We start from the raw sequence: 26317 nt of genomic DNA, 5'->3' as shown, positions 1-26317 counted from the left end.
TGATTCTCTGGCATCCAAATTCATCCGACCTTCCTCTTCTCCAGCGGGGGCGGGGTTCTTTTTTGTGGGGAAGAAGGACGGTTCTCTGCGACCTTGCATTGATTACCGAGGGCTGAACAACATCACGGTAAAGAATACTTATCCTTTGCCGTTGATGTCTTCAGCCTTCGAGAGGTTGCAGGGAGCGTCGGTCTTCACAAAACTGGACTTACGTAATGCTTATCATTTGGTCCGCATCAGGAAGGGGGATGAATGGAAGACCGCTTTTAACACCCCCAGGGGGCACTTTGAATACTTGGTTATGCCTTTCGGACTTTCCAATAGCCCGGCGGTCTTCCAGGCACTCGTCAATGATGTGCTGAGAGACATGGTCGATCAGTTCATTTATGTCTACCTGGATGACATATTGATTTTTTCTTCGTCTCTCCAGGAACACGTTCAGCACGTCAGACGAGTGCTTCAGAGGTTGCTAGAGAATGGGCTTTTTGTCAAGGCGGAGAAATGCGCTTTTCATGCACAGTCTGTCCCTTTCCTAGGTTACGTCATTTCGTCTGAGGGAGTGCGTATGGATCCTGACAAGGTTAAGGCTGTGGTGGATTGGCCAAGTCCAGATTCCCGTAAGGCCCTACAGAGGTTTCTGGGGTTTGCCAATTTTTACCGACGTTTCATTCGTAATTACAGCCAACTAGCCGCACCTCTGACTGCCTTGACCTCCCCCAGAACGACGTTCAGGTGGTCCGAAACAGCCGAAGCTGTATTCGCCAACCTGAAGAGCCACTTCGTTTCGGCTCCCATTCTTACGACCCCTGATCTGTCACGTCAGTTCGTGGTGGAGGTCGATGCGTCAGAGGTGGGGGTAGGCGCAGTGCTCTCGCAGCGCTCTTCTTCAGACGACAAGATGCATCCTTGCGCGTTTTTTTCTCATCGCTTGTCGCCTACCGAACGTAACTATGACATTGGTAACAGAGAATTGTTGGCAGTCAAGTTAGCATTGGAAGAATGGCGACATTGGTTAGAAGGGTCGGGGGTACCTTTTATCGTCTGGACTGATCACAAGAACTTAGAATACATTCAATCTGCCAAAAGACTCAACTCCAGGCAGGCTCGGTGGGCTCTTTTTTTCGGTCGTTTTGATTTTACTCTTTCGTACCGCCCGGGTTCTAAGAACATCAAACCCGATTCTTTATCTCGTATTTTTGATCCATCCGAACGCCTGTCTACTCCCGAGTGCATTTTACCGGAGACTCGATTCATCTCCACACTCCGATGGGAGGTCGAATCGAAGGTCAAGACGGCCTTAGAAGAGGTAACGCCTCCGTCCCGGTGCCCACCGAACCGATTGTTTGTGCCGGAGGGATTACGGGCCGACGTTATTCAATGGGGTCATTGTTCCAATGTAGCCTGTCACCCAGGAGTAAACCGAACTAGATTTCTAGTTAAGCAACGATTCTGGTGGCCATCTATGGCTTGTGACATTCGAGATTTTGTTTTGGCCTGCTCGATCTGTGCGATTGGTAAGACTTCCAATCGACCCCCAGATGGGCTTCTTCAACCGCTGTCTGTCCCTTCGAGACCCTGGTCCCATATAGCGCTAGATTTTGTTACCGCCCTCCCGCCCTCCCAAGGCAATACGGTTGTTTTAACCGTAGTGGACCGGTTCTCGAAGGCAACTCATTTTATTCCCTTGCCCAAATTGCCTTCAGCCAAGGAAACAGCGGTGACTGTCATCGATCACGTCTTTCGGTTACATGGCCTCCCGATGGACGTGGTCTCTGACAGGGGATCCCAATTTGTCTCCAAATTTTGGCAAGAATTTTGTAAATTACTGGGGGCCACTGTCAGTCTATCTTCGGGTTACCACCCCCAGAGCAACGGGCAGACCGAGAGAGCCAACCAAGATTTGGAGAGAATGTTGCGATGTGTTGCCGCCAAGAATCCTTCCTCTTGGTGTCAACAACTCTCAATGGTGGAGTACGCACACAACTCGTTACCTGTGTCATCCACGGGCCTATCTCCGTTTGAGGGTAGCTTAGGATACCAGCCACCTATTTTTCCTAGTCTGGAATCCGAAGTCGCGGTCCCCTCCGCTCACGCTTTTGTCCAGAGGTGTCACCGTACATGGACCAGAGCCCGTGAGACTCTGCTCCAAGTAAGGGCGCGCACCAAGGTTAAGGCCGATCGCCACCGGTCAAGACCTCCCGTGTATGTCGTCGGTTCCAAAGTGTGGCTTTCTACTAAGAACATTCCACTCCGCTCCGTTTCTAATAAGCTAGCTCCCAAATTTATTGGCCCATTTCCTGTTACCAAGATTATTAGTCCGGTGACAGTTCGCCTCAAACTCCATCCTGCGTACAGAAGAATTCATCCCGTGTTCCGTGTCTCCAAATTGAAACCCGTATTTTATTCACCCATTAATCCGCCAGCCCCGGTTCCCCCACCGCCGCGACTCGTAGATGGGGAACCCACGTATTCGGTACATCGAATTCTGGACTCGAGACGGAGGGGACGCGGATTTCAGTATCTGGTGGACTGGGAGGGTTACGGTCCGGAGGAGAGAAGTTGGGTTCCTGCTAGGGACATTCTGGATCAGTCCCTTATTGATGATTACTATCAACAGGTAGGTTCCTCTGGGAGCTCCAGGAGCCGCATTTAGGGGGAGGGGTACTGTCACGGTTGAGAAATTCATGGACGCTTCCTCGCGCTGTGTGTGTGTATTTTTGTGAATGAATGTGTGTGTGTGGGCGTGGTCGCTGATTATCCTTCGGGATTATCAGCGACAGGTGTTGTGCATTACCACTGCTATTTATACTCATCTAGTGCGTCTTGTGTTTGTCAGATCGTTGTTTTGTGGATGTTGCCTGTTGTGTTCCTGTCTCTTCGGCTCCCCGTGTTTCCTGCCCTGTCTTCGTCTGGAGGTTCGCCGTTGCAGTCCTTGTCTTCACTTCTCACCATCACTGGGTTCATCACTTCACGTCTGACCACCAGATCGAGTTGGCCACGCAAACCTGCGCTGCCTTGCCATCACCACCACTATCGGATTACACCGCATTGTGAATCATCTTGTGAACTGCAGCTGCGACTCTCTTATACCTCTGAGACCTTGTCTGTTTCTCATTTCTCTGAGACTGGTGATACTTACTCTAATAAAAGATCTGTTTACTTGCTATTGTCCCCTCTATCCATTCGTTACAGATATTTAAAGGTTAAAATTTGTACCCCATTCACATGAGAAAGAGAATGAATATGCGTATGAATAGGCTATATTTGGGTCTTTTTCGAAACTTTCCCCTGATGGGATTCTTCGGGGCTTTTTTTCCTTACTCAGGACATTTTGAGGATACAAAATCAGTTGAGTTTGCTTCTGTTGGAATTTGTTCAACCTTTTTTCATAAAATGACTGGACTATTAGTGCGGATTAGAACCCAGAACCTCTGACACGCTTGGCAAAAGTTCTACCACTGGACCATTACAGTACCTGGAGAGAACAATCAGATCTATGTATGTAATCATGTGAAAATTCTCGCCACTAACACACTTAGTAGAATACGGTAACGTGATAAAAAGGCTAATATTTTAATTAAATTTAATATTTTGCTTTTGAATAGGTTGACAACACAACAACGGTATTAGCCGAATAATAGTTGTTGCCACTTGTGTTTGTCCTCTTGAAAATAAATCTGTAAGCACATTTGGCCGCATCCTCCTCCAATGCCTTTCTTTTTTTCAACCTGGCTTTTTCAGCCCCTCCTGGCCTCTTCGTCCCATCCATTCTCCCTGACGCGTACCGTTATGGTAGGGCCGGCCCAGCTATCAGTAGCCTACCTGAGAAAACGTTTTGGAAAAGACGGGCTATGGACCCAACCAACTCTATTTGGGAGGAGAGGGGAGATCTCCGTCATAGGCTGCGCGCTGTGGTGTCAGAAAGCGGAATGTGTGTAGACTAATTTAAGAGAAGATAGACTAACGAACATTTTACAAATGTAAAAAAAGATAATAATAATTTCCTCGACCGGCCCAAAAGTGAAGCGGCCCACCGGGAATTCTCCCGACTCTCCCGATTACCCACTCCGGGCCTGGTTGTACATCATGTCACTTAGCTTCACTCAGTAAATCACACTTCTTACCCTGCAGTGCATGAAAAATGCTGATCCCTCTATCTTGTTGTCTGAGATGGTGATGTCAACGGCAACGAGATACGGTTTATCACGTTTACACTGTGACCTGTAAATTTTTGCCTGGAGCTGAAGCTTTTCATCGACCTTCTCAACAATAAAATTATTAATATAACCCTCCAATGCATAGTTAAGGCCCTTTTGGTGACTTCGAGATGATATATAATCTTTCTGTCTCCAAAAATCATCAATTGGCTCCTGTGAAATGTCTCCTACTGTGACAGCTGCCATAGCGCCTGTGTCACTGAGTGTTGACTGTTTGTCCGAGGGAGTGGAGGGGGCGTGGCTTAGCCTTAGGTCAATTGACTCCCCAGTGTGAGTTTTTTTCAATGCGACCGTTATTTTAGAACGTTCCCCACCCGAGTCATATTTGTCACGTGACACACCACAGCCGCAATAACACTGTATGACAGATGTATAGAGAGCCTAAGTCCCTGACCTCTACTTCCGGCTCATGAGACATAGGGTGCTTCTCAATATCCCTCCTCGTCTCCTCGCTCCTCCGTCCTCCATCCTATGACCCGGAAACCGATCGAGCTCGGCCATCTTGAAGGACGTCTCAATTCTCTAATTGCACCGCGAGGAGGCGAGGATCGAGGAGGGAGGAGGCTTCCTGAGGAGCGATGATCGAGGATACACAGGTGTATACTATGTGGAAGTGTTCTATCGACTTAACGTGAAGCACGTATAAATTATCCTCCCCCTTCACATCTGCTCCAAGTGCTAACCATGGCAGAACATTCAAACACACATAAATGTGAGTATTAAGCATGTTATTGTAAATGTGAGTTATATTTTGACAGTGTCTTAACATACTTTTCAGCAGTTTTAATTATGTTTATTGATTTTAGTGCTTATTGCTTTTAATTGTTTAATAATGCCTCTTATATTGATAAATGGAGAACAGAGAATGATTTTAATTTATGCCTGTAGTTAATTTGTTTTGATGTGTTGATTTCACAGTATATTTGTAGTTTATGCCTGCAGGGGTTAATATGCAACACATTAACATTTCGAACTGCTTCACTGTGGTGTAAAATTCTTTCTTACAGGGACTGATGAGGAGATAGAAAACTTAATTAGATTGCGTTTGGAGCTTTATTCTGACTTCACTGGGAAGAGGAACAGTGCCAAAAAAGCCTGGATGTGAGTTATGTTCTAGTATGCATGGGGAAAATATGCTTTGTCTTCATTTTTTTTGATAGATGCATTAAGGTTTTGATAATATTCTTACACTATCTTTGTCTGTGTTTGAGTAAATAGTTTGTTGATTTTGATTGTGTAGTAAAGTTCTTCAGAGGATTGGTTAAGATGGAAAAGTTACACCAAATCAAATTTCCAAAAAATGGGACAATCTAAAGAGAAAATATAAGGTATGTACAAAATGAATGCATGTATTTATTTCAATTGGTGTGAATTTTCTTCTTGCTAGTTTAATAGAGAATATATTTATTTTATTTTAGGAGCTTCGCTGTCCTCCTACGGGCACAGGAACAGATAATGGGGAGGCCACAGCAGCCACATGGCCGTGGTTTTCTGCCATGCATGAGGCTATTGGGGGGAGGCCGTCTATTGAGCCTCCCATCCTCATAGACTCATGCGATGCAGAAGTCACTTGCTGTTCTGCTGTGTCCAAAGACCCTGGCTTGCCACCATGATCCGCATCTGTGGAGGAAAGGGAGGAGGAGGACACAGCGTCCTCTGCAACGCCTGGCACAGGCAACTTCCAGGAGGAAAGACCCTGTACTTCTTCGGGTCCCCCGCCACCTAAAAAGAAAAAATCCAACAGAGTGCTAGATTTTCTAGAGAAGGAGACAGAAAAAGAGGAGGAACGTTTTCAAGCCACGCATGAGTTAATGCAATCTACGTCAACTAGGTTCCTTGACCTCTTTGAACAGCTGATTAAAAAAAGTTGAACACAATCTCTGTTTGTCGTTTTTGCTTTGAGATTTTTTTTTGTGCCATTATATGCCTTAATAGATGTTTTATGGTAAACAATGTTGCCAGATGAGTACAAAACAAAAATATAGGCATAATTGGCAAACATGTTTATTTACATGAAACTATTTTATCTATTGATAATATGAATATTGCAAATAAATAAAAAAAGTAATGCGTGAGGCTAGAGACATGGGTATTTTTTTTTTTTTATCCATACACAATCTGAAACTAAACATTGTGTGGAGCAACATTTGTCTTCATGTAGGCTATCTACAAATAATCATGCTCATTTAACTCCACCGGATACACCTGAGGAGCTGAGAGTTTTGCAGCCAGTTTATCACGCCAGGCATTTCCACTATAGACCCCTCTCACTGGACAGGGTGGAGGTAAACCCACATCATCCACAACTTCAGGGGCTTCAATTATGTCTCCTGTTTTCAGGCTAATGTTATGCAGAACTGCACACGCCACGATAACTGTTGGGGCAAAGGTGTGGTCCACCTCAAGAGACTTGAAAAGCAGGGACCTACAGCGTGTTTTCATCATACCAAAGACCCGCTCAATTATGGAGCGAGCCTTGGCATGGTAGTGATTGAAGCGGGCCTGCACTCTCCCTTGCACTGGCTCCCGGTACGGAGTAATGATGGCCACAGGATGGATGATGCAGGGGTAGCCTCCATCCCCCAAAAGGAAGTATCCTTGTGGAGGATACAATGCCTCTTTATAGATTTTGCTGTTTCTCAGGACTCTAGTGTCATACTCTCTGTATGTTCTGCAATTTGGTGAAGAATGTGTTGTAATGTAGGGCACAGGATATACCTACTATCGTTTTCATCGTAATTGTAGATGGAAATGTGTAATGAAAATTGGTTTATACAGAATACACACCTGACTATTATAAAACTCCAAGGATGATGTAATGGAATTAACAATAATACTATTAGGCTAACAAGTTGTAAACAATTGATCCTTGTATGTTTGCATAGGCAAAAAAATTATGTACAAGGTATTGTGCATGAATTCATAGTTAAATAACCCAGACCTTTTGCAAACTTTTATTGTATTTTGCTTTAGTAAGAATGGTGTTCTTGCCACAGTTTATTAATTATTATTATTATCATTATTGTTTACATGTAAGACACAAATGTATGTGAAATCAACACAACTCTAGTAGGACAGTTGCAGAATTATATCAAAGCACTAAAATTAAACAAACTGTAATACTATAGCCTACAACAAATAAAAAGCAGTTAATAACTGGGAATAATTCATTGTTAATAATAACTGGTAATATAAAAAATAAGAACAAATGTGGTGTTTTGTTGAGGTTGAAACGGTAACAATATAAATAATTATCTCTAATGTTCAAGAATCCCGACATGCAAGCTAAATCCAGCGGTGTAGAGTCATCATTACTTGACAACGCTTTGAAGTGACGCTAAAGGGGGCGAGGATATATCATTTCACTTGCTTCAATTCACCCGTCCTCGCGTCTTTTCCTTGCTTCCTTCCCTCGCATCCTGAAGAGGTGGAGCTAAGACGCGAGGAAAGGAAGCGAGGAAAGGAAACAAGGATGCACATATAAGAAATGAGAAGCACCCCTTATTTCGGAAAAAAAATTGTATGGTAGTCAATGGCGAGAGACAACTTATCTTTTTATTCCGTCTGAACTGTGCCCTGAATTACACATATGATGTTTGTCAATTTAAAAGATAATTATGAAGGTCAAGAAAGTCACAGTTTGTCTTAAAACAGAAGAGTAACATTTAGTTTTATGTGAAAATCACTCAATGAACTACATCTCTCGTCTCGCACTATGTATGTCACCAAGCTCGTGTGTGTGCAGTCTGGTACAAAACACACAGGCATGACGGCGTAACGTTACGATTATAACGTTAGACTATAAAAAAATGACAGACGTTAGCTTCAGTAAAGTTAGCTTCATTCATTGAGAGAAAAGGTAAGACGTCACATGCGCGTCTTTTGGGTTTGTAGTCTTTGTAATTATGTATTTTCACAGTCTTATACCTCAACAGTTTTACATCAAACTGCAACTTTCTTGACTTTAAAATGTATCTTTTAAATTTACAAACATCATATGTGTAATTCAGGGCACAATTCAAACGGGATCCAAATATTTGTTGTCTCTCGCCATTGACTATCATACAATATTTTTCCGAAATAAGGCCCCATTGTGGTCCATCGAAAGGGGAGGGACTTATAGGCTCTCTATTGCTTAGTTTTTCCTTTTTTATTCTAAATATTCACAAACTTGCTTACCATGTCATCTGACATTCCAATTCTCAAAAATATGTAAGTGATTGTGTTGGTCGTTTAAAAACCTTTATAAATAATATTGATCTCGATCAATAACGTGAGATGGGCGCCACCATTCTTTGCGCCACAGTTTAGAGTCCTGTCAGTCATCAGTTTCTCCCGAAATACATGTAAGAAAGTGGCCGGTGAACTGTGAGAAGAATAGAGTAAACTTTATAGTTACTTCCAATATTTTTGTCTGATATGAATGACACACGTCGGCAAATTATATTTGAATATTATATTTGAATAGATTGTTATTGCTGCATCCACGCACTGTGTATTTTACTCCAAATGTCTTGTTTTACTAGTGCTTATGTGTGTTTAAATGTCTGGAACCTAAAATAAACATTATGAGGTTGAAAACACTGCATAGTTGTTATATAAGGTTATAACAGCACTGAGCTCGTCCATCTCTGGCTCAGCGCCAACCAACGCGCTTGAGCACAGTTTGTTGAATCTGGCAGTTATTATGTCACGTCACTGAACATTCTAAATCCCATATGTGGGACCGTACTCTCAGGGGCAGAGAAATAAAAATCACATATGGGACCGTACCGCTTAAAAAGTTAAAAGGGGTGGTAAAACACGATTTCACTTTTCTAACTTTAGCTAGTGTGTAATGTTGCTGTTTGAGCATAAACAACATCTCCAAAGTTACAGCGCTCAAAGTTCAAAGCAAAGGAAGATATTTGCTTTAAAAAAAAAATCAATTTCTAAGGACTACAGCAAACGACCGGTTTTGGACTACAGAACATTCCATAGGATATGCTGACGTCAGAATATCCCATTATTTACATAAACCCCTCCTCCGAGAATACTTAATAAGCGGGGCGAGGCCATTTTATATTGCTGTTTTGGAGATGAGTTGTCGCATGAGTTGTTGATTTGGCAGCCGATGTTTAGTGTTCATTTTGGGTTTATAGTTCTGTCGACAGATATTTGTCTACAATCGTTCTAAAAATACAAATGTAACGGTGGCATACAGTCAGAAACGATCACTATTGTCACGGTTCACTTGCTCATTCTGTGTGTCACTTGCTCGTTCTGTGCGTCATTGCTCTGATCTGATTGCCCAGGAGCGTCAGCTGTGCTGACGAGCAATCAGATCAGTCGCAGGTGTCCCTCGTTTGTGAGTCCTATATGTAGTGTTGTGTTTGTCATGTTCAGTGTCAGATCGTTGTTTCCCTGGTCCTGTTGGGGTCTCATGTTTGTTTGCAGTCTCGTTCTCAGTTCCTGTTCTCACGGATTCCTGCATCTCTCTGCCAGCCTGTTCACTCTGCTTCAGTGGATTATCTGGTTCGTGTCGTTCTTACTCTGCTTCAGTGGATTATCCTGTTTGTGTCATTCTCACTGTGCTTCAGTGGATTATCCTGTTCGTGTCATTCTCACTCTGCTTCAGTGGATTATCTGGTTCGTGTCGGGCTTACTGGTTTCCTGGACCACGCTTCACCCACTGCAGTCACCTGCGCTGCCAAGGCTCTGTTGTCTGACCAATGACTTAACCAGCCTTCCTGTTTTGCTGTTCACTCAGTTTATTAATAAATACTTTTACTTGCATTTGGATCCTGTGATTCTTACCCTGACATAACGATCTGACCACGTTATGGCTCCAGCAAGTATGGCCGAGCTACGAGAGATTCTTAACAAGAACAACGCACGTTGATCGTTGATCGACAGGACGAACAAATCACAGCAACCGGTCGTGCTGTTCAGACCTTGGTGGCGCAGATGGCAGAACTCTCCTCCCAGTTACAACAGCTGAGAGTCGAGTCTGCCCACGGGACCACTGCACCTAATCCACCACCCGCTGTTCTACCCCCGGCCAAGCCTTCCAACAGTCCGGAGCCTTGTCTACCTCCTCCTGCTGCCTATTCGGGTGAGCCACAACTGTGTCGTGCATTCCTGACTAAATGCTCATTGTTTTTTGATCTCCAGCCGTCATCGTTTCCCACCGAAGAATCCAAAGTAGCCTTTGTAGTCACACTACTCTCTGGACGAGCGGCGCTGTGGGGAACCGCTGTATGGGGGCAAGGGCATCAGTGCTTGACGTCCTTTCAGTCCTTCGGCGCAGAACTCAAGAAGGTGTTTGATCGCGCTGTCTCAGGGAGGGAGGCGGCCAGGTTCTTGGCAGACCTTCGGCAGGATCACAGGTCAGTGGCGGACTATGCCATCGAGTTCCGGACACTGGCCGCGGAGTGCAAGTGGAACAGCGAGGCGCAGTGGGACATCTTTCTGCATGCGTTGGCCGATCGCATCCAGGGTGAGATTTACACTCTGGACCTACCTGCATCTCTAGATGGCCTGATCGATTTAGCCATTCGAGTGGACTCAAGACTGCAACGCTGAGATCTGCTAATGCAGAGGAGTTCGATTCCAGACGTACAGAACCATCCTGTAACATCCTTCCTGTGATGCGGTCGGCCCTACATTCGACCCGGAACCCATGCATGTGGGCAGAGCTTGGCTCTCCCGGGGGGAGAAGGAGCGGAGGAGAGCCCAGGGGCTGTGTTTATACTGCGGGACCGGGGGACATTTTGCCACAAAGTGCCCGGTAAATGCCAAGGCCCGTCAGTAGCGAGGAGGTTACTGACGGGTGGCATTACTTTTGAGGAAACCTCACGTGAATCGACGCTCCTCCCGGTCAGACTGCAGTGGGCCACCTCTCATCACATCTGTGATGCGCTCGTGGACTCTGGAGCGGAGGGGAGCTTCATGGACCGAGATCTGGCACAGCGCCTCACATTAACTGGCGGCAGAGCTCTATCATGTCTTGGAATGAGAATTGTCATGCGTCTTGTTTGGTGTCTGCGTGTTCTTCTGTGTCTTGTTCTGTGTTGCAGGATGAGCAGGTGGACCTGTCTAACGTGCCCGAGGAATATCTCGACCTGAAGGAGGTGTTCAGTAAGTCTCGGGCTGCTTCTCTTCCTCCTCATCGTCCCTATGACTGTTCCGTGCGTCCTTGTATTGACTATCGAGGGTTGAACGACATCACGGTAAAGAATACTTATCCTTTGCCAATGATGTCTTCAGCCTTTGAGAGACTGCAGGGCGCCTCCTTATTCACAAAGTTGGATCTTCGTAACGCCTATCATTCGGTCCGCATGAGGAAGGGGGATGAGTGGAAAACCGCTTTTAACACCCCAAGGGGGCACTTTGAATACTTGGTTATGCCGTTCGGGCTTTCCAACTCCCCCGTGGTTTTCCAGAAACTCGTCAACGACGTGTTGAGAGTCATGGTCGATCAGTTCATATATGTCTACCTGGATGACATATTGATTTTTTCTTCGTCCCTCCAGGAACACATTCAACACGTCAGACGAGTGCTTCAGAGGCTGTTGGAGAATGGGCTTTATGTCAAGGCGGAGAAATGCGTTTTTAATGCACAGTCTGTCCCCTTTCTAGGATACATCGTGTCGTCTGAGGGGATGCGTATGGATCCCGACAAGATTCAGGCAGTGGTAAATTGGCCAACCCCAGACTCTCGCAAGGCCCTGCAGAGGTTTCTGGGCTTTGCCAATTTTTACCGACGTTTTATTTGCACCTATAGCCATCTAGCCGCACCTCTGACCGCCTTGACCTCCACCATGACGACGTTCAGGTGGTCTAGTGCAGCCGAGTCTGCATTTTCCAAACTTAAGGACTGCTTTGTTTCAGCCCCCATTCTGGTTTCCCCTGATTCTTCTCGTCAATTTGTGGTGGAGGTCGACGCGTCAGAGGTGGGGGTAGGCGCGATTCTCTCCCAAAGCTCACCCGCAGACGACAAGGTTCATCTGTGCGCGTATTTTTCTCATCGCTTATCTCCTGCCGAACGTAACTACGACATTGGTAATAGAGAATTGTTTGCAGTCAAGTTAGCCTTGGAGGAGTGGCGTCATTGGTTGGAGGGCTCGGGGGTACCTTTTATCGTTTGGACCGATCATAAGAACCTCGAGTACATCAGGTCCGCCAAATGTCTTAACTCTAGGCAGGCTCGGTGGGCACTTTTTTTCGGTCGATTCTATTTTTCCATCTCCTACCGTCCAGGTTCCAAAAACATCAAACCTGACGCGTTGTCCCGCATTTTCGACCAGTCTGAACGCCCGGTTTCTCCCGAGTCCATCGTTCCACAGAGTCGTGTGTTGGAAATGCTGACCTGGGAGATCTAGTCGAAGGTCCGCACTGCCTTACATGGGGTAGTGCCTCCGCCCGGATGCCCTCCAGGTCGATTATTTGTGCCAGAGAGATTGCGGTCCAACGTTATCCAGTGGGGTCATTGTTCCAAGCTAGCTTGTCATCCGTGAGTCAATCGTACCATCTTTCTCATTAAACAACGGTTCTGGTGGCAGACCATGGCTAGCGACACTCGTCGTTTTGTATTGACCTGCTCTGTCTGTGCTAGCTGTAAGACCTCCACTCGTCCTCCGGCTGGGCTCCTTCAACCGTTCTCAGTGCCTTCGAGACCCTGGTCACACATTGCGCTAGATTTCGTCACAGGCCACCCTGCCTCACAGGGTAACACAGTGGTTTTAACCATGGTGGACAGGTTCTCGAAGGCAACTCATTTCATTCCTCTGCCCAAATTACCATCAGCCAGAGAGACAGCGGTGGCTGTCATAGACCACGTTTTTCGGATTCATGGCCTCCCGACGGACGTGGTCTCTGACAGAGGTCCCCAGTTTATATCCAAATTTTGGAGAGAGTTTTGCCGGTTGCTGGGGGCGAATGTTAGTCTTTCCTCTGGGTTCCATCCCCAGAGCAATGGACAGACGGAGAGGGCCAACCAAGATTTAGAACGGGGGTTGCGATGTTTAGCTTCACAGAATCCGTCCTCTTGGAGTCAGCATCTCATGGGTTGAGTACGCACATAACTCATTACCAGTGTCGTCCACGGGCCTGTCTCCGTTTGAGTGTAGTTTAGGGTACCAGCCACCAATCTTTCCTAGTCTGGAATCCGAAGTTGCTGTTCCCTCCGCTCACTAATTCGTCCAGAGGTGCAGACACATCTGGAGAACGGCCAGGGAGAATCTTCTCCGGGTGGGTTTGCGCACCAAGGCCCAGGCCGATCGCCACAGGTCGAAGCCTCCCATCTACGTCGCTGGTCGAAAAGTGTGGCTTTCATCTACTGATATTCCTCTCCGCTACGCTTGTAGAAAACTTGCTCCTAAATTTATTGGCCCGTTTACCATCACCAAGATCCTTAGTCCGGTGACGGTCCGCCTCAAATTTCCTCCGGCGTACCAGAGAATTCATCCCGTTTTCCATGTTTCAAAGATCAAGCCCTTTTTTCGTTCTCCTAGTAATCCGTCAGTCCCGGTTCCCCCACCGCCGCGAATCGTAGATGGGGAACCAGTTTATTCGGTTAACCGTATTCTGGACGCTAGGCGGAGGGGACGCGGATTCCAGTACTTGGTGGACTGGGAGGGTTGCGGTCCGGAGGAGAGGAGTTGGGTTCCTGCCCGAGACATATTGGATCATTCCCTTATCGATGCTTACCACCGCCAGGTAGGTTCCCCTGGGAGCGTCAGGTGACACTCCTAGGGGGTGGGGTAATGACACGGTTCACAGGTTCACTTGCTCATTCTGTGTGTCACTTGCTCGTTCTGTGTGTCACTGCTCTGATCTGATTGCCCAGGCGCGTCAGCTGTGCTGACGAGCAATCAGATCAGTCGCAGGTGTACCTCGTTTGTGAGTCCTATATGTAGTGTTGTGTTTGTCATGTTCAGTGTCAGATCGTTGTTTCCCTAGTCCTGTTCGGGTCTCATGTTTGTTTGCAGTCTCGTTCTCAGTTCCTGTTCTCACGGATTCCTGCATCTCTCTGCCAGACTGTTCACTCTGCTTCAGTGGATTATCTGGTTGGTGTTGTTCTCACTCTGCTTCAGTGGATTATCCTGTTTGTGTCATTCTCACTCTGCTTCAGTGGATTATCCTGTTCGTGTCATTCTCACTCTGCTTCAGTGGATTATCTGGTTTGTGTCGGGCTTACTGGTTTCCTGGACCACGCTTCACCCACTGCAGTCACCTGCGCTGCCAAGGCTCTGTTGTCTGACCAAGGACTTCACCAGCCTTCCTGTTTCGCTGTTCACTCAGTTTATTAATAAATACTTTTACTTGCATTTGGATCCTGTGATTCTTACCCTGACAACTATAGATCCGCAGTCTTTACTCAAAAAAATACCTTTGAGTACTGTATTATAATTTGTTAGAACGATTATATGAAATTCTTGTTTATGAAGTTTATTTTTTGTAATTCTATAATAATTATTACAATTAAATAACAGCATTTCTAAAAAGTAATGAGAGAACAACAAAAAAACAAACCTTTCTGAAACGTCGTTTAACAGCCGTTCTTGAGCAGATTCTGCTCGATCATCTTCACTAACGTTTCCCCGGGTCCGATTGGTTTTATTGACGCCATTGTTTATAATACACCTAAGCGCAAACTACCGGTAAAGGTACGGGGCGTGACATTTCCGGGAGACGTGCAGTAGACGGTTAGCACAACACACTGGGCCAGCTAACCAATCTGAGCCCATTGCGTAGTTTTAAGGGACTGGCTTCACAGAACCAGGAAACCATCAGACCGTTTTTACAAGGAGGGGAAGAGCAGTGTAGAATAAAGGTAAAATATATGAAAAATAATGCAATTTTTAAAAAACGAAGCATGAACACATGTTACAGTGCACCCCACAAACACAATCAAGCCTTCAAAAAAATGCGTTTTACCACCCCTTTAAACATTTCATTTGTAACCATGAGTACAAATATCAAACTGAGGGGGCAATGCCCCCTTTTACCCCCTTGTGGCGCCTGGCCTGCTTTAAAGTCATTGCCTTTATAATTGCATTAACATACAATTTTTAATTTGCAATTCATCTGTTCTCATTAGCTACAGTATGCTTAGGATTTAATCAACCTGATCTTGGATTGAACAGCAAATTATTTGATTTGCACAGGCCTATAGATTTTCAACCTTTTAATTGTGAATTTGTAAATGATAAACATCTAAATTACATGGCAACTTTTTTTGACAATTTATCTGATTATTGCAATTATTTACCATCTATGTGTGTGTGTGTGTGTGAGAGAGAGAGTCACATAAACTAAATGGTCCATTCTCTTGTTCTATTAAGATTTATACTAAATGTTTTAAGCAGTAGTTTTTCCTACTCATTTATGATTTTTTTGCTTATTCGGATTATTCATTTCAATTTGATGGCATTTTACTATTAATTGAAAAGCGTAAAAAAATTTAGTGCAATATTAGTATTGCTTCAGGAGAAAAAATACAATAAAATAACTAAAATAACTTTCATTCCCTCCCAAAATGGCGATACCCAGTGGTTCAGTAAGGTGACACATTATACAAGCGTCAGTCAATGTATAGGGCAAGACCACAAACCACTGAAGTCTGATTTCCCCGAAACTTCGCAATTAACGGACACATTGTGTGACACATTGTGGAATGTCTTCCTCCGTGTGCATCTAAGGTATTACCATGTATTTAATGACGGAACAGTCAGAAAAGTGCACCAGTTTGGGTGTCTTCTAGTCTCTTATTAGAGTAATATAATGAATGTTTGACAAACCATGTTATTTTTTTTGTTTGTCAATCAGAGGTGTCCTATTGCACATATAACATATTGCAACACTCTCTCTTAGGACACTAAAATGTTCCTTCTTTATCTCGTGACAGATGTTGGCTTCGCCACCTCATGCTGCCTGATGTACTGGTCTTTTGGATCTTTGATGTTGTCCCTTAGTCTCTTGGGCTCTTGGGATGAAGCTTACATATTTATGAAGGTCATGCATGAACCTGTGCAATATAGTCTCTCTTCATCACGCTCCTGTCAAGGGAAGGAAAAGATACACACACGCACTCTTTGTGCATCATCGGTGGCGTGAAGTTTTGAGTGATGTTCTGCTCTTGGTGAGCATTTCTGTTGTGGAAAGAGTTCAGTTCTTGCTTCATCCACCCAGAGGAAAGCAGCCCAAGCATCGATCTTTTTCTTCAGCCATTAGTTCTGATCTATTCCCCCTCTGCCTCATCCAGGGTTCATTTGTATTCTAATTGCCAGGCCTTGAAGTGACATGCTACGTTCCGTACAAGGCTGTTTTCTGTCAATTCCAAGCCAATATACGAGTGTAGTGCTGTCTTCAGCTGCTTTGATGTTAAATGTGGCATTTGAGCCTTAAGGAGGTCACATATATTTGTGTATATAATATGTTGTGCATGGTGTTCAGTAGGACATGAGTTAAGATTGAAATTGGACAAAATCACTTTTTTTTCTATGTGTGTTCACGGTACAGTCTCTGCAAAAGCCATGTCCTTCTTCAAGTCCTCATCAAACTGGTCCAACTCCAACAAGACATGCATATTCCAACAAAACAGATCCGGAGTAAAACACAAATCCTCTGATGGCTCGGGACTGACTGGCCTGAGAGCATTACAGGCCAGTTCTCTGCCCAATCGCTCCATAAGCCTACATTTATTGATTTTTTTTCTCTCTGAACATTGCTTCGTTAATTTAGATGATGTAAATATGTTACCAAGGTAACATCGTCTAGCTGGTTAACATACACTATTTTTGTTGAAATTACAAGGGTGAAATTACTTGTCTTAGAAGCATCAGTTAGAATGGATTGAAAATTATTAAAAATAATTTTACAAAAAACAAATAAATAAATAAATAATCATTTTTGTCTTGACTGGTGAAAAATCAGGACAGGTCAAGTAACAATCTGAACTATTTGGCAAAACTGGGCCACCAAGTAGAAACACTTATTGTTGTGCCCCATTTATGTTTTAGAAATGATCAAGTCCATGACTTTGGATTTCTGTCTTTGATAACTGGCCTAATTTTATAGCCAATTATGTTTGTAGCTTTCTTCACTCAATCCAATTTTTACCCAAAGATGATAAAGCCCATAAGTCAGGGACATTTAAAAGACAAAGTAAATTCTCAATTTTGCATATCTGACACTGAGCACAGAGTGTGCTCTCTTCTCTCTCATAATGCTGATGAAAAAATACGGCACGTCTCTCGCAAGAATAGATGTATGCAGAGTGTCACACATCAGTTGCGACACATCAACAAGCTTGTGTTGGCAGTTATTATTCATGGACAGGGCTGTGGTTGATGTTGAAGGCTTTGAGGAATGAATAAAAGACAGGTAATAGATGTGCTCTTTCAAATGCTTTGCGAGAGAGATACAAAGACAGCTGAGCAGTTACTGTTATCTGAAAATGAGAGAGTGTGTGTGTGTGTGTGTGTGTGTGTATGAGGGCGAGGGATTATTAAAACAGGTGTGTGTCTCCACATGCTGATGGTGTGTGATTATTCATTACTTGCGGACTTGCTGCTAGCTCTCTGCTGAGAGCAAGTCCCAGAGTCACCTTGACTGAGCCTCATATAGAAATATCACACTTATAATAACTGCTACCGTGGCCTAACCTATCCAACCAAATGAGAGACATGAGGATTCTGTTCTTGATATTTGATTTAAACAAACTATATGATTTCATACAATGCACATGTATGCTTATATGTCTAAATATACTGCCCTAAAAGCTCATCTTTTTTATATCTCTGTCAAGGTGAGGATGCCTGCAGTTTCTGCTGGTAATACCTCAAATGTTTAGTTTGCACATTTCGCATCACTGATCCCTTTTTATGGGCTGTTGAACTAAAGAAAGACAGACAAAATAGAGAAAATAGGATGAGACCTTTTGCTTGTTCGCAGTCCATTTATCTCTAAAATCTTAATTATAGTAAATATTACCGCCCAGGGACTTAGAAGCAGCTATTGTATGTGACAGTAAGACAATGATAAATGGTGCTTTAAAATCCATTTAACTGGATTTTTGTGTGTGTTGCTCACAGTTCTTATCCAGTGCAGACATTGATCGTTTCTAGCTTCAGCTCAAATTTTAGAATTTATAGTCATCCAGAATTAAAATTCACACTGTGTGCTCTGGTCCCAGATGAACTGTGTTCTTGGTCAGCAGATATGTAGCAGAAAACTCCTTACTCAAATACTTTGAAATTAGCTAAGCTAATGTAGTTTAAGGAAGCACTTCTTATAATTTGCCCATATTCCATCGCTGTGCTGAGCTGAGAAATATTTTCATCATGAATCTCTTACCTCTTTTGTCGTTTTTGAAACCTAAAGACCATGAAATCAAAACTGACATTGTAACGTTATTTGTTTATGGAATATTGCAGGGTAGGGGTTCTGATACTAGAATGGAAATTCTGATATTAGAATAGAACTACATGCTGTTTAGTTAGCAATGTTTTTTGAAACAACTTCAATGTCTATGGTAACATCCTAATCTGTAAAATGACTTTAAAAACTACTAAACAACTTTACATTTTGAATAATAGGAGATCTGACGAAAACAAAATATTTTATACAATGGTAAAACTTATATTTCAGTGGTCTGAACAAGAACGGCAGACTGACTGAAAATGAAAATTAAGTCTCTGAAGGTGGTTACCCCTGTACAAAGCAGTACTGCCCTATATGGAGGTAAGATGAAAAGAAATCTAATTGAAACAGAAGACAGTCAGTTCCCTTCAGATGTATACACTTGTATAACATGAATGGCCTATTTTAAGGTCTGAACAGCGAATTTGCAGGTAGCCTATGTATTAAACTTATGGGATATCATATTAAATAAATATTTATGTAAACATTAATATTGAAGGAATAGAAACAGCTGAATTTGGACTGTCAGTAGAGTTCATCTGAAATACACTAGGGATTATTTACAGTAACTTGTTTGGTCTCAGACAAGATTTACTGTATCATAAGATTTGAAATGTTTAAGCAAGCAACATAACTTCCTATTTGTATAGTCTGCATGAAACGTAAGTTTCGATAGTCTTTTCTTCCCTATTGTGATGTATATCCAAGTGAAAAAGATTCTGAACAAGAAAAAAGGTAGGGCGGGACTTGTTTTTTTCCTTCAGGAATTGATTGGATAGTTGGATTGTTGTGGTTTGCTATTGCTGTGATGTCATATGAGTGACAGTTTGTCCCGCCCTCACTTCATTAAACATGTTATCAGATAAGAGAAGAGGTGTCATTGCAAGAGGGAGGGGAAGTTATTTTGATTAAAGATTACAAGGGGACATGAATTTAAAAAAATGTATTAGTCATTTCTAATAAATAGCCTACTGCAATATAAATAAAATAATAATAACTGTCAATTTTGATTTCATGGTGGTGACTTTAAGAGCCCTCCAAGAATCAAGCATTGGCACCGGTCGAAGTTTTTATTGTTGTTCGCAAAAAAATTCAGAACACACTCATATATTTGAATGGCCGTCAATGGTGAGAATGGCTTTTTGCAGCCAGATGTTGTAGTTATGGCATCCTATCAGCAATGGCTAACCTTGACCCATTGGTCTGAGTAAACAAAGGAATTCTCAGCTGTCTGTTCACAGAATGAAAAGTCACAGAATGAAAAAAAGCACAAAAATCTCTTTTATTTTAAAACATCAAGGAAAATTGGATTGACCTTTAACAAGTTCAGGATGATACATGCTAATCTTTAAGATCTCTGTGTCAATCCTCAGGCTGGTCTGTATCTCAGCTGATATGTATGTCCTGAATCTGTCTTTCTTCTTTCTCCTCCATCTGCCGCTTTAACAACTCAAACCTGGATACGTGGTCTTCCTGACAGTGTTTTTGTTTGTGCGTGTGAGAGAGAGAGTAAAGGGCTGTGAGAAAGACTGCATGCTCCATTACTGCGCAAAGCCCGTAGGGGACGGGGATGGGGATGAAGAAAAGAAAATGATGATAATATTGAAGGTAAAGGAAGAAAACAAAAAACAACTACGCAAGCAGAAAACATAAAGAAAAAAAGTAAAGAAATTGGAAAGCGTGTGAAAAAAAGCCCAATATAGACAGAGGCATATCAAACACTGACAGAGGGTTGAGTTCATATTGAGGACAGCTCATCCATAAACTGGACACTCTTTAAATCCTCATGCTGTTCACTTAAGCCACATCTCGAAGTCTAAGACATCCTCCTTCATTCAGACTGGAATCACTTGCATCAAGGGATAATAAGGTAAATTTTTCAGGAGCTGGAGAGTAAAATAACAGAGATTATAGCCCGGCTTTCATCACTCTGTCTTTCATCCCGCCGCTCTTTCTAGCCCCTCCGGATTTATGGAAACCGACGTCGCATTTCCTTCGCGATTGTGGTGATGTCCTCTGTGAAATGCCAGCGTTCTCTTGATTAATGTGCCTGCTCTGTTCCAATCAGTGTCACAGTGGGAGGGAAATGCCATGTGTTTTAAATGGCCAGCTTTCGCACACGGGCCGGTTTTATGAGCTTGGCCTCCCGCGGACTTGCACAAACACTCTTTCCTGTCGGTGAGACAGCTTGGGTGTGAAAAACAAAAACGACGACAGAAGATTGCAAGTTAGATGGCAACAACCTGTCAAAGAGGTCCTTCTAATAAACATATATTGTCCATTTCCTGCAGTTTAAACCAGGTTTGACATTCTGAATTTATTCGATATGTTAAACATGTCCACGTTTGACCTTTCTATTTGTTGGTGTCAGTAGTAGGGAGGTTAAGTGACTTTTGACTTCAAGTCATGATGCAAAGGTCCCCTTTGGTATGGAAGTACCTTAGGGCCATAGAAATAAATTTATCCTAAGACACAAGTGAGATCACATTTTGTATCTTATATACGCACATTTTTAAAAAATGGCCGCCGACCATACTTGAGAGGCCCATATCTTTGCATCTGTTATAGCTATATTGACAAATTTGGTATCAACGGGTACATTTTTGTGGTCAAGGAGTCCAATAAAATAGGTTCCAAGACTAAAAAACAATAATGTTGTCCTTAACATGACAATTGGAGGTGAAGTATGCAATTTTTATTAAAAAACGCATGCCAAACACACAGTCCATTCACAATTTAATAATTTCTTCATTTAGGTCTGCTTCGCATGCGCCCTTTACAGCACTGGCTGAAGACGCGGGTCCTGCGTCGAGCATGGGCATCCGGTCGTTTACGTCTCAAGGTAACTCAGAACTGTGTCACAGCTCTGGAGCCCTGGAAGGCGGTCGACTGGTATCAGACAGGTGTAAACCTGGGAGTAATCTCTAAACTGATAGTGGTTTCGACAGACGCCTCCAATTCGGGCTATGAGTGCAGACCGACTTTTGGCCTGTGGTCAAGCCAAGAAAAGAGCTTGCACATAAACTGTCTAGAGATGAAGGGGGTCGAGAACGCCTTGCGGTTCCTCCTTCCCCTTCTAAAGGGCCACCATGTCCTTGTCCGCACGGACAACATGTCGGTGGTTTCCTACATAAATCGCCAGGGCAGTCGGAGATCACGGAACCTTCATGCACTGGCAGAACGCATCCTTGTATGGGTTCAGCGCAACCTACTCTCGCTGAGAGCGGCGCATGTGCCAGGCCATCTTAATGTGCGTCCAGACAGGCTGTCCAGGGACAACGTTCCCCCAGGGGAATGGTCCCTCCACCCTCAGACAGTTCAGCTGTTGTGGGACACCTTTGGCACAGCAGAAGTCGACCTCTTTGCGTCTCAAGACAACGCTCAGTGCCCAATATGCTTCACAAGAACAAGGACGCGCTGGCCCATCACTGGCCCAGCCGCCCTCTCTATGCTTTCCCTCCGATCATGCTGTTACCACAGGTAATCAAGCGTATAAGGGAGAACGGTTCCTGTGTACTTCTAGTAGCTCCGTTCTGGCCGAACCAAGTTTGGTTTCCGGAGCTGATGCAGCTTCAGAGCTTGCCTCCGTGGCCTGTCCTGTTGAGGAGAGATCTCCTCTCATAGGCCGGGGGTACGATTTGGCACCCACGACTCGAGCTTTGGGCTCTGCATGTGTGGGCCATCAACGGGTACCCGTCAGTCTCCCCGACGGAGTGTTAAACACGATTACGCAAGCTAGAGCACCCTCTACTAGACGGCTTTGTGATTCCAAGTGGTCAGTGTTCTCAGGTTGGTGCTCAGCTCGCAACCTGGATCCACAAGATTGTGGGGTGTCGGAGGTTCTCTCCTTCCTACAGGAGCTCTTGGATAAGGGTAGATCCCCATCCATGCTCAAGGTATATGTGGCGGCTATTGCTGCGTTTGTCAAACATTCGCATGGCCAGTCACTGGGTAGGAACGACCTTGTAGTCCGCTTCCTCAGGGGAGCTAGAAGGATGAACCCTCCTCGCCCCCCCTCGGACCTTTCCTTGGTCCTGGAGGTCATGAAGGGTGTCCCTTTCGAACCTCTACAGTCTGTGGACCTTAAGTATATCTCATTGAAAACAGCCTTTCTGGTAGCTATCGCCTCAGTCAAGCTGGTGGGTGACTTACACGCACTTTCTGTTAGCGCGTCGTGCCTTGAGTTTGGGCCTAATGACTCCAAGGTCATCCTCAAACTAAGACATGATTATGTCCCCAAACAACTTGCCACTCCTTTCAGAGCAGAAGTCTCTGTGGATCTGACAGCGAGTCTGACATTCTCTCGTCAAAGGCGATTTTTGAGATTCGCCTTCGAGGGCCAGGCATATCAATACACAGTCCTACCATTCGGCCTGTCCCTGTATATTATGATGTGCATGGACACTGCTCTCGCGCCCCTGAAACTTCAGGTCATTCAAGCTTTGAACTATTTGGACGATTGGCTGATTCTAGCTCGATCTCATTCAGAGCTCATAGAACACAGGACCATATTACTCGAACACCTCGAGAATCTTGGTCTCACAGTCAATTGGGTGAAGAGCTTGCTGTCCCCCAGCCAGGAAATATCCTTTCTGGGCACAGAGCTGAACTTGCTGTCAATTACAGCGCGACTATCGCCAGAGCGCATACTGAACATTGCGGCACTATAGTCCCGCTCAGGAGATTTCAGAAAATGCTGGGCCTCATGGCCTCATCATCATCAGTACTCCAGCTGGGTCTACTTCGCATGCGCCCACTGCAGTGGTGGCTGAAAGCCCGAGTGTCGTCTCGAGCTTGGGCCTCCGATCTGTTTCGCCTCAGGGTCATTCAGAAATGTGTCGCAGCTCTGAAACCTTGGAAGGTGACCGACTGGTACTGGTACCACCGCCTCTTCAATCTGACATTCTCTCTTCGGATCTGACTGCGAGTCTGACTTGAATCTTCTTTGCCTGGTTAGGGCCCTTAGAATTTACGTGGAACGTTCGGCTGCTTTCAGACGGTCAGGACAGCTATTTGTTTCGTTTGGTGGCCGATCTAAAGGTCTAGCTACCCATTTTTATATCCCCATATCATATGAACTCAGGGCGCTCGCCCTTGGGTCAGTGTTGTGGTAGATTTAGCACGCACGGCATTTTAAATTGGATTCCCGTAGCTAGCTTACGCAACATGAGAGTACTCTCGTAAGAGAACGTCATGGTTACTAACGTAACCTCGGTTCTCTCTAGAAGAGGGAATGAGTGTTGCGTAACCCTGCCGTGCTTGTGCTACCATCTGGTTTCGCTTCAGTCGATGAAAACCAAGGAGCATCTTATCGAGCTCTGGCTTATATAGGCATAAGCCACACCCATTCGCCCACTCATTGGTGCTTACGTCACGTGCAGTGCCTCGATAGGTTTGCAGCAGTCGCCGCATAGCATCCAATAGGCGCGCGAGCTGCCTCACCTAGGTCTGCTAGCTGCAGCAAGTGTGTTTTAAATTAATAAAAATTATAAGGATAATTTTTGGCTTCAGTATTCTCGAGAAAAGAGGTTTTCCCTCTAAGGTTTTTTTTTCCATAGTCAACTAGCTAGCTATTTATTAGTTATCTAACATTAAAAACATTTTTCTATTTAATGAGAAAAAGTCATACGAACCTCAAAGTGTTAACCTGTCACCTCTGACCTTCAACAGCTGTCACAGCTCCTGGTGCAGATGGGATGTGTTGTTGCAGGTACTGATATGCTATAGGCTACTCCTGACTGGTGGAAATCTCATGCTACTTAGGACAAATGTAATGTACAGAAGTAGCTGCACTGCTTAAATACAAAATTAAAGTTTTTGAACGAAAAGATAAGTAAAGTCACTCTGATGACATTTTTTATGTGAAATGTGCATATTTACCCCCAATTGTCATGGTATGGGGAAAATTATTATTTTTTTAAACTTGAAACCAATTTTATTGGATTCCTTGACCCCAAAAATGTACACTTTGACACCAAATTTGTCATTATAGCGATAACAGAAGCAAAGATATGGGCTCTAGAGTATTTTCGGCGCATTGGCGGCCATTTTTGGAAAAAAAAACATGTTTATTTCTGATACAAAGTGTGATCTCACTTGTGTCTTAGGAAAAATTGATTTGTATGACCCTAAAGTACTTCCATACCAAAGGAGACCTTTGCATCATGACTTGAAGTCAAAGGCCTATTTTTTGGACTTAACCTCCCTACTACAGGTCAATAACTAAATTTTTCTTTAAAAGAGGATCATGCACAATACTACATTAAAGGAATTATGCACCCAAAAATCATTTACTCAAGTTACTCCTTTACTCAAGTTGTTCCTAACCTGTATGAATTTCTTTCTTTCACTGAACATAAATAAATTTTGAAGAATACAGATATTTGTATTGTAATAATATTTTACAATATTATGGTTTTTATTGTTTTTAAGACCTAGCAAGCATAAAACGTTTTTCAAAAACATTATAAATCTTACCGACCCAAACCTTATGAATAATTTTATATTAAGATGCTATTATTATATTATGATCTAATTATAATTTCTTTCTTTAAAAAAAAAAAAAATGTACACTAAAAAGAATCAATCATGTCCACAATACCTCAGTGTGTGACTGCGAATAATACTTCCCTTTCAGGGAACTAGACGCTGCGTCAAACGCTGTGGGAACGCCCCTGCGTTGTGCGTCATGAAGCACGTATGGAATCAGCCCAATGGAGAGATGGAACGTCATAGGCGGGTGATGTCATCGACCAGGAAACTATAAAGCACCCCATAAACACAAGCACAACAGCTTTCTGTGCCTTCAGTCGTGCTATATGTGAATCTGTCCCTGTGTGAATATTGTCTGTCTTTACATACTCTGCACCACACAAACAATTTATATATATATTAAGAGAGATATGGCGAACGAACAGCAGTTTAGGAAGTGTGTCCCTCCCTGCTCGCGTTATTTTACGAGTGGGGATACACACGTTCTTTGTGTTGTTTGTTTGGGAGTGCAGCATGCCCAGTCAGCTCTCAAGGGAGCTGATTGTGAGCATTGCGAGCGTCTGCCATTAAGGACGCTCCGCTCCCGCCGGGCGCTCTTTGAGGAGAGCGGTTCGGTGCGCGCTCCCCGCGGTTCGGGTCCTGCTCTTGCCAAGGCAGAGCGACGACGCGTATCGTGGGGATTGCATATGGATCTCTCAGCGGGGTTAGAGACGGGCTCTGCCTTATCTCTCCCTTCACCTGTGAGATCCAGTGCCTCAGTCCCGTGTTCGGAAGCACGCGCTGCGGTTTCTTCCGCTCAGGCTGAGGCACCAGATGTGGAGGATTCGCCACCTTACACTCCCGAAAGTGATGAGCTAGTGGAGGTATTAACAAGAGCTGTAGAAAAACTCAGCATTGTATGGCCAGTGACTAGACAGGAGTCTGTTTCTAAATCAAAATTAGATGAGAGATTTTTGCCGTCACGAGTGCAACCTCCACGCCGGTGCTTGCCGTTTTTTCCTGATCTCCACACTGAGGTGTCGAAATCGTGAAAAAAAATAAAAATAAAAAAATAAACGGTGTCATATAGAGTGTTTAGTCCCCAGACTTCAACATATTCTAATATTATGGGGGCAAAATCATATGGTTATTCAGCTATGCCTCGCGTGGAAGAGACGCTTGCGAGTTTTCTCTCCCTCGAGACTGCGTCATTTGTTAAGGCA

At 44.0% G+C, this 26317-nt stretch overlaps 1 protein-coding gene across 1 annotated transcript in view; it reads right to left on the bottom strand.

The window, feature by feature from the left end:
- Positions 1-19996: 19996 nt before the first annotated feature.
- Positions 19997-26317, bottom strand: part of cfap144 (cilia and flagella associated protein 144) — a 31937-nt gene continuing 25616 nt past the window's right edge. Inside the window, exon 4 of the mRNA XM_077199953.1 lies at positions 19997-20096. Within this exon, the coding sequence (XP_077056068.1) occupies positions 20010-20096 (87 nt within the window). The 3' untranslated portion in view covers positions 19997-20009. The remainder of the gene's footprint in view (positions 20097-26317) is intronic.

The sequence above is a fragment of the Siphateles boraxobius genome, unplaced genomic scaffold, assembly GCF_051911475.1.
Source record: "Siphateles boraxobius isolate OS27281-9 unplaced genomic scaffold, OSU_SipBor_1 41, whole genome shotgun sequence".
In the NCBI taxonomy this organism is placed as follows: domain Eukaryota; kingdom Metazoa; phylum Chordata; class Actinopteri; order Cypriniformes; family Leuciscidae; genus Siphateles; species Siphateles boraxobius.
Note: the sequence above shows the minus strand (reverse complement) of the source record. Positions and strands in the feature narration are given on the sequence as shown.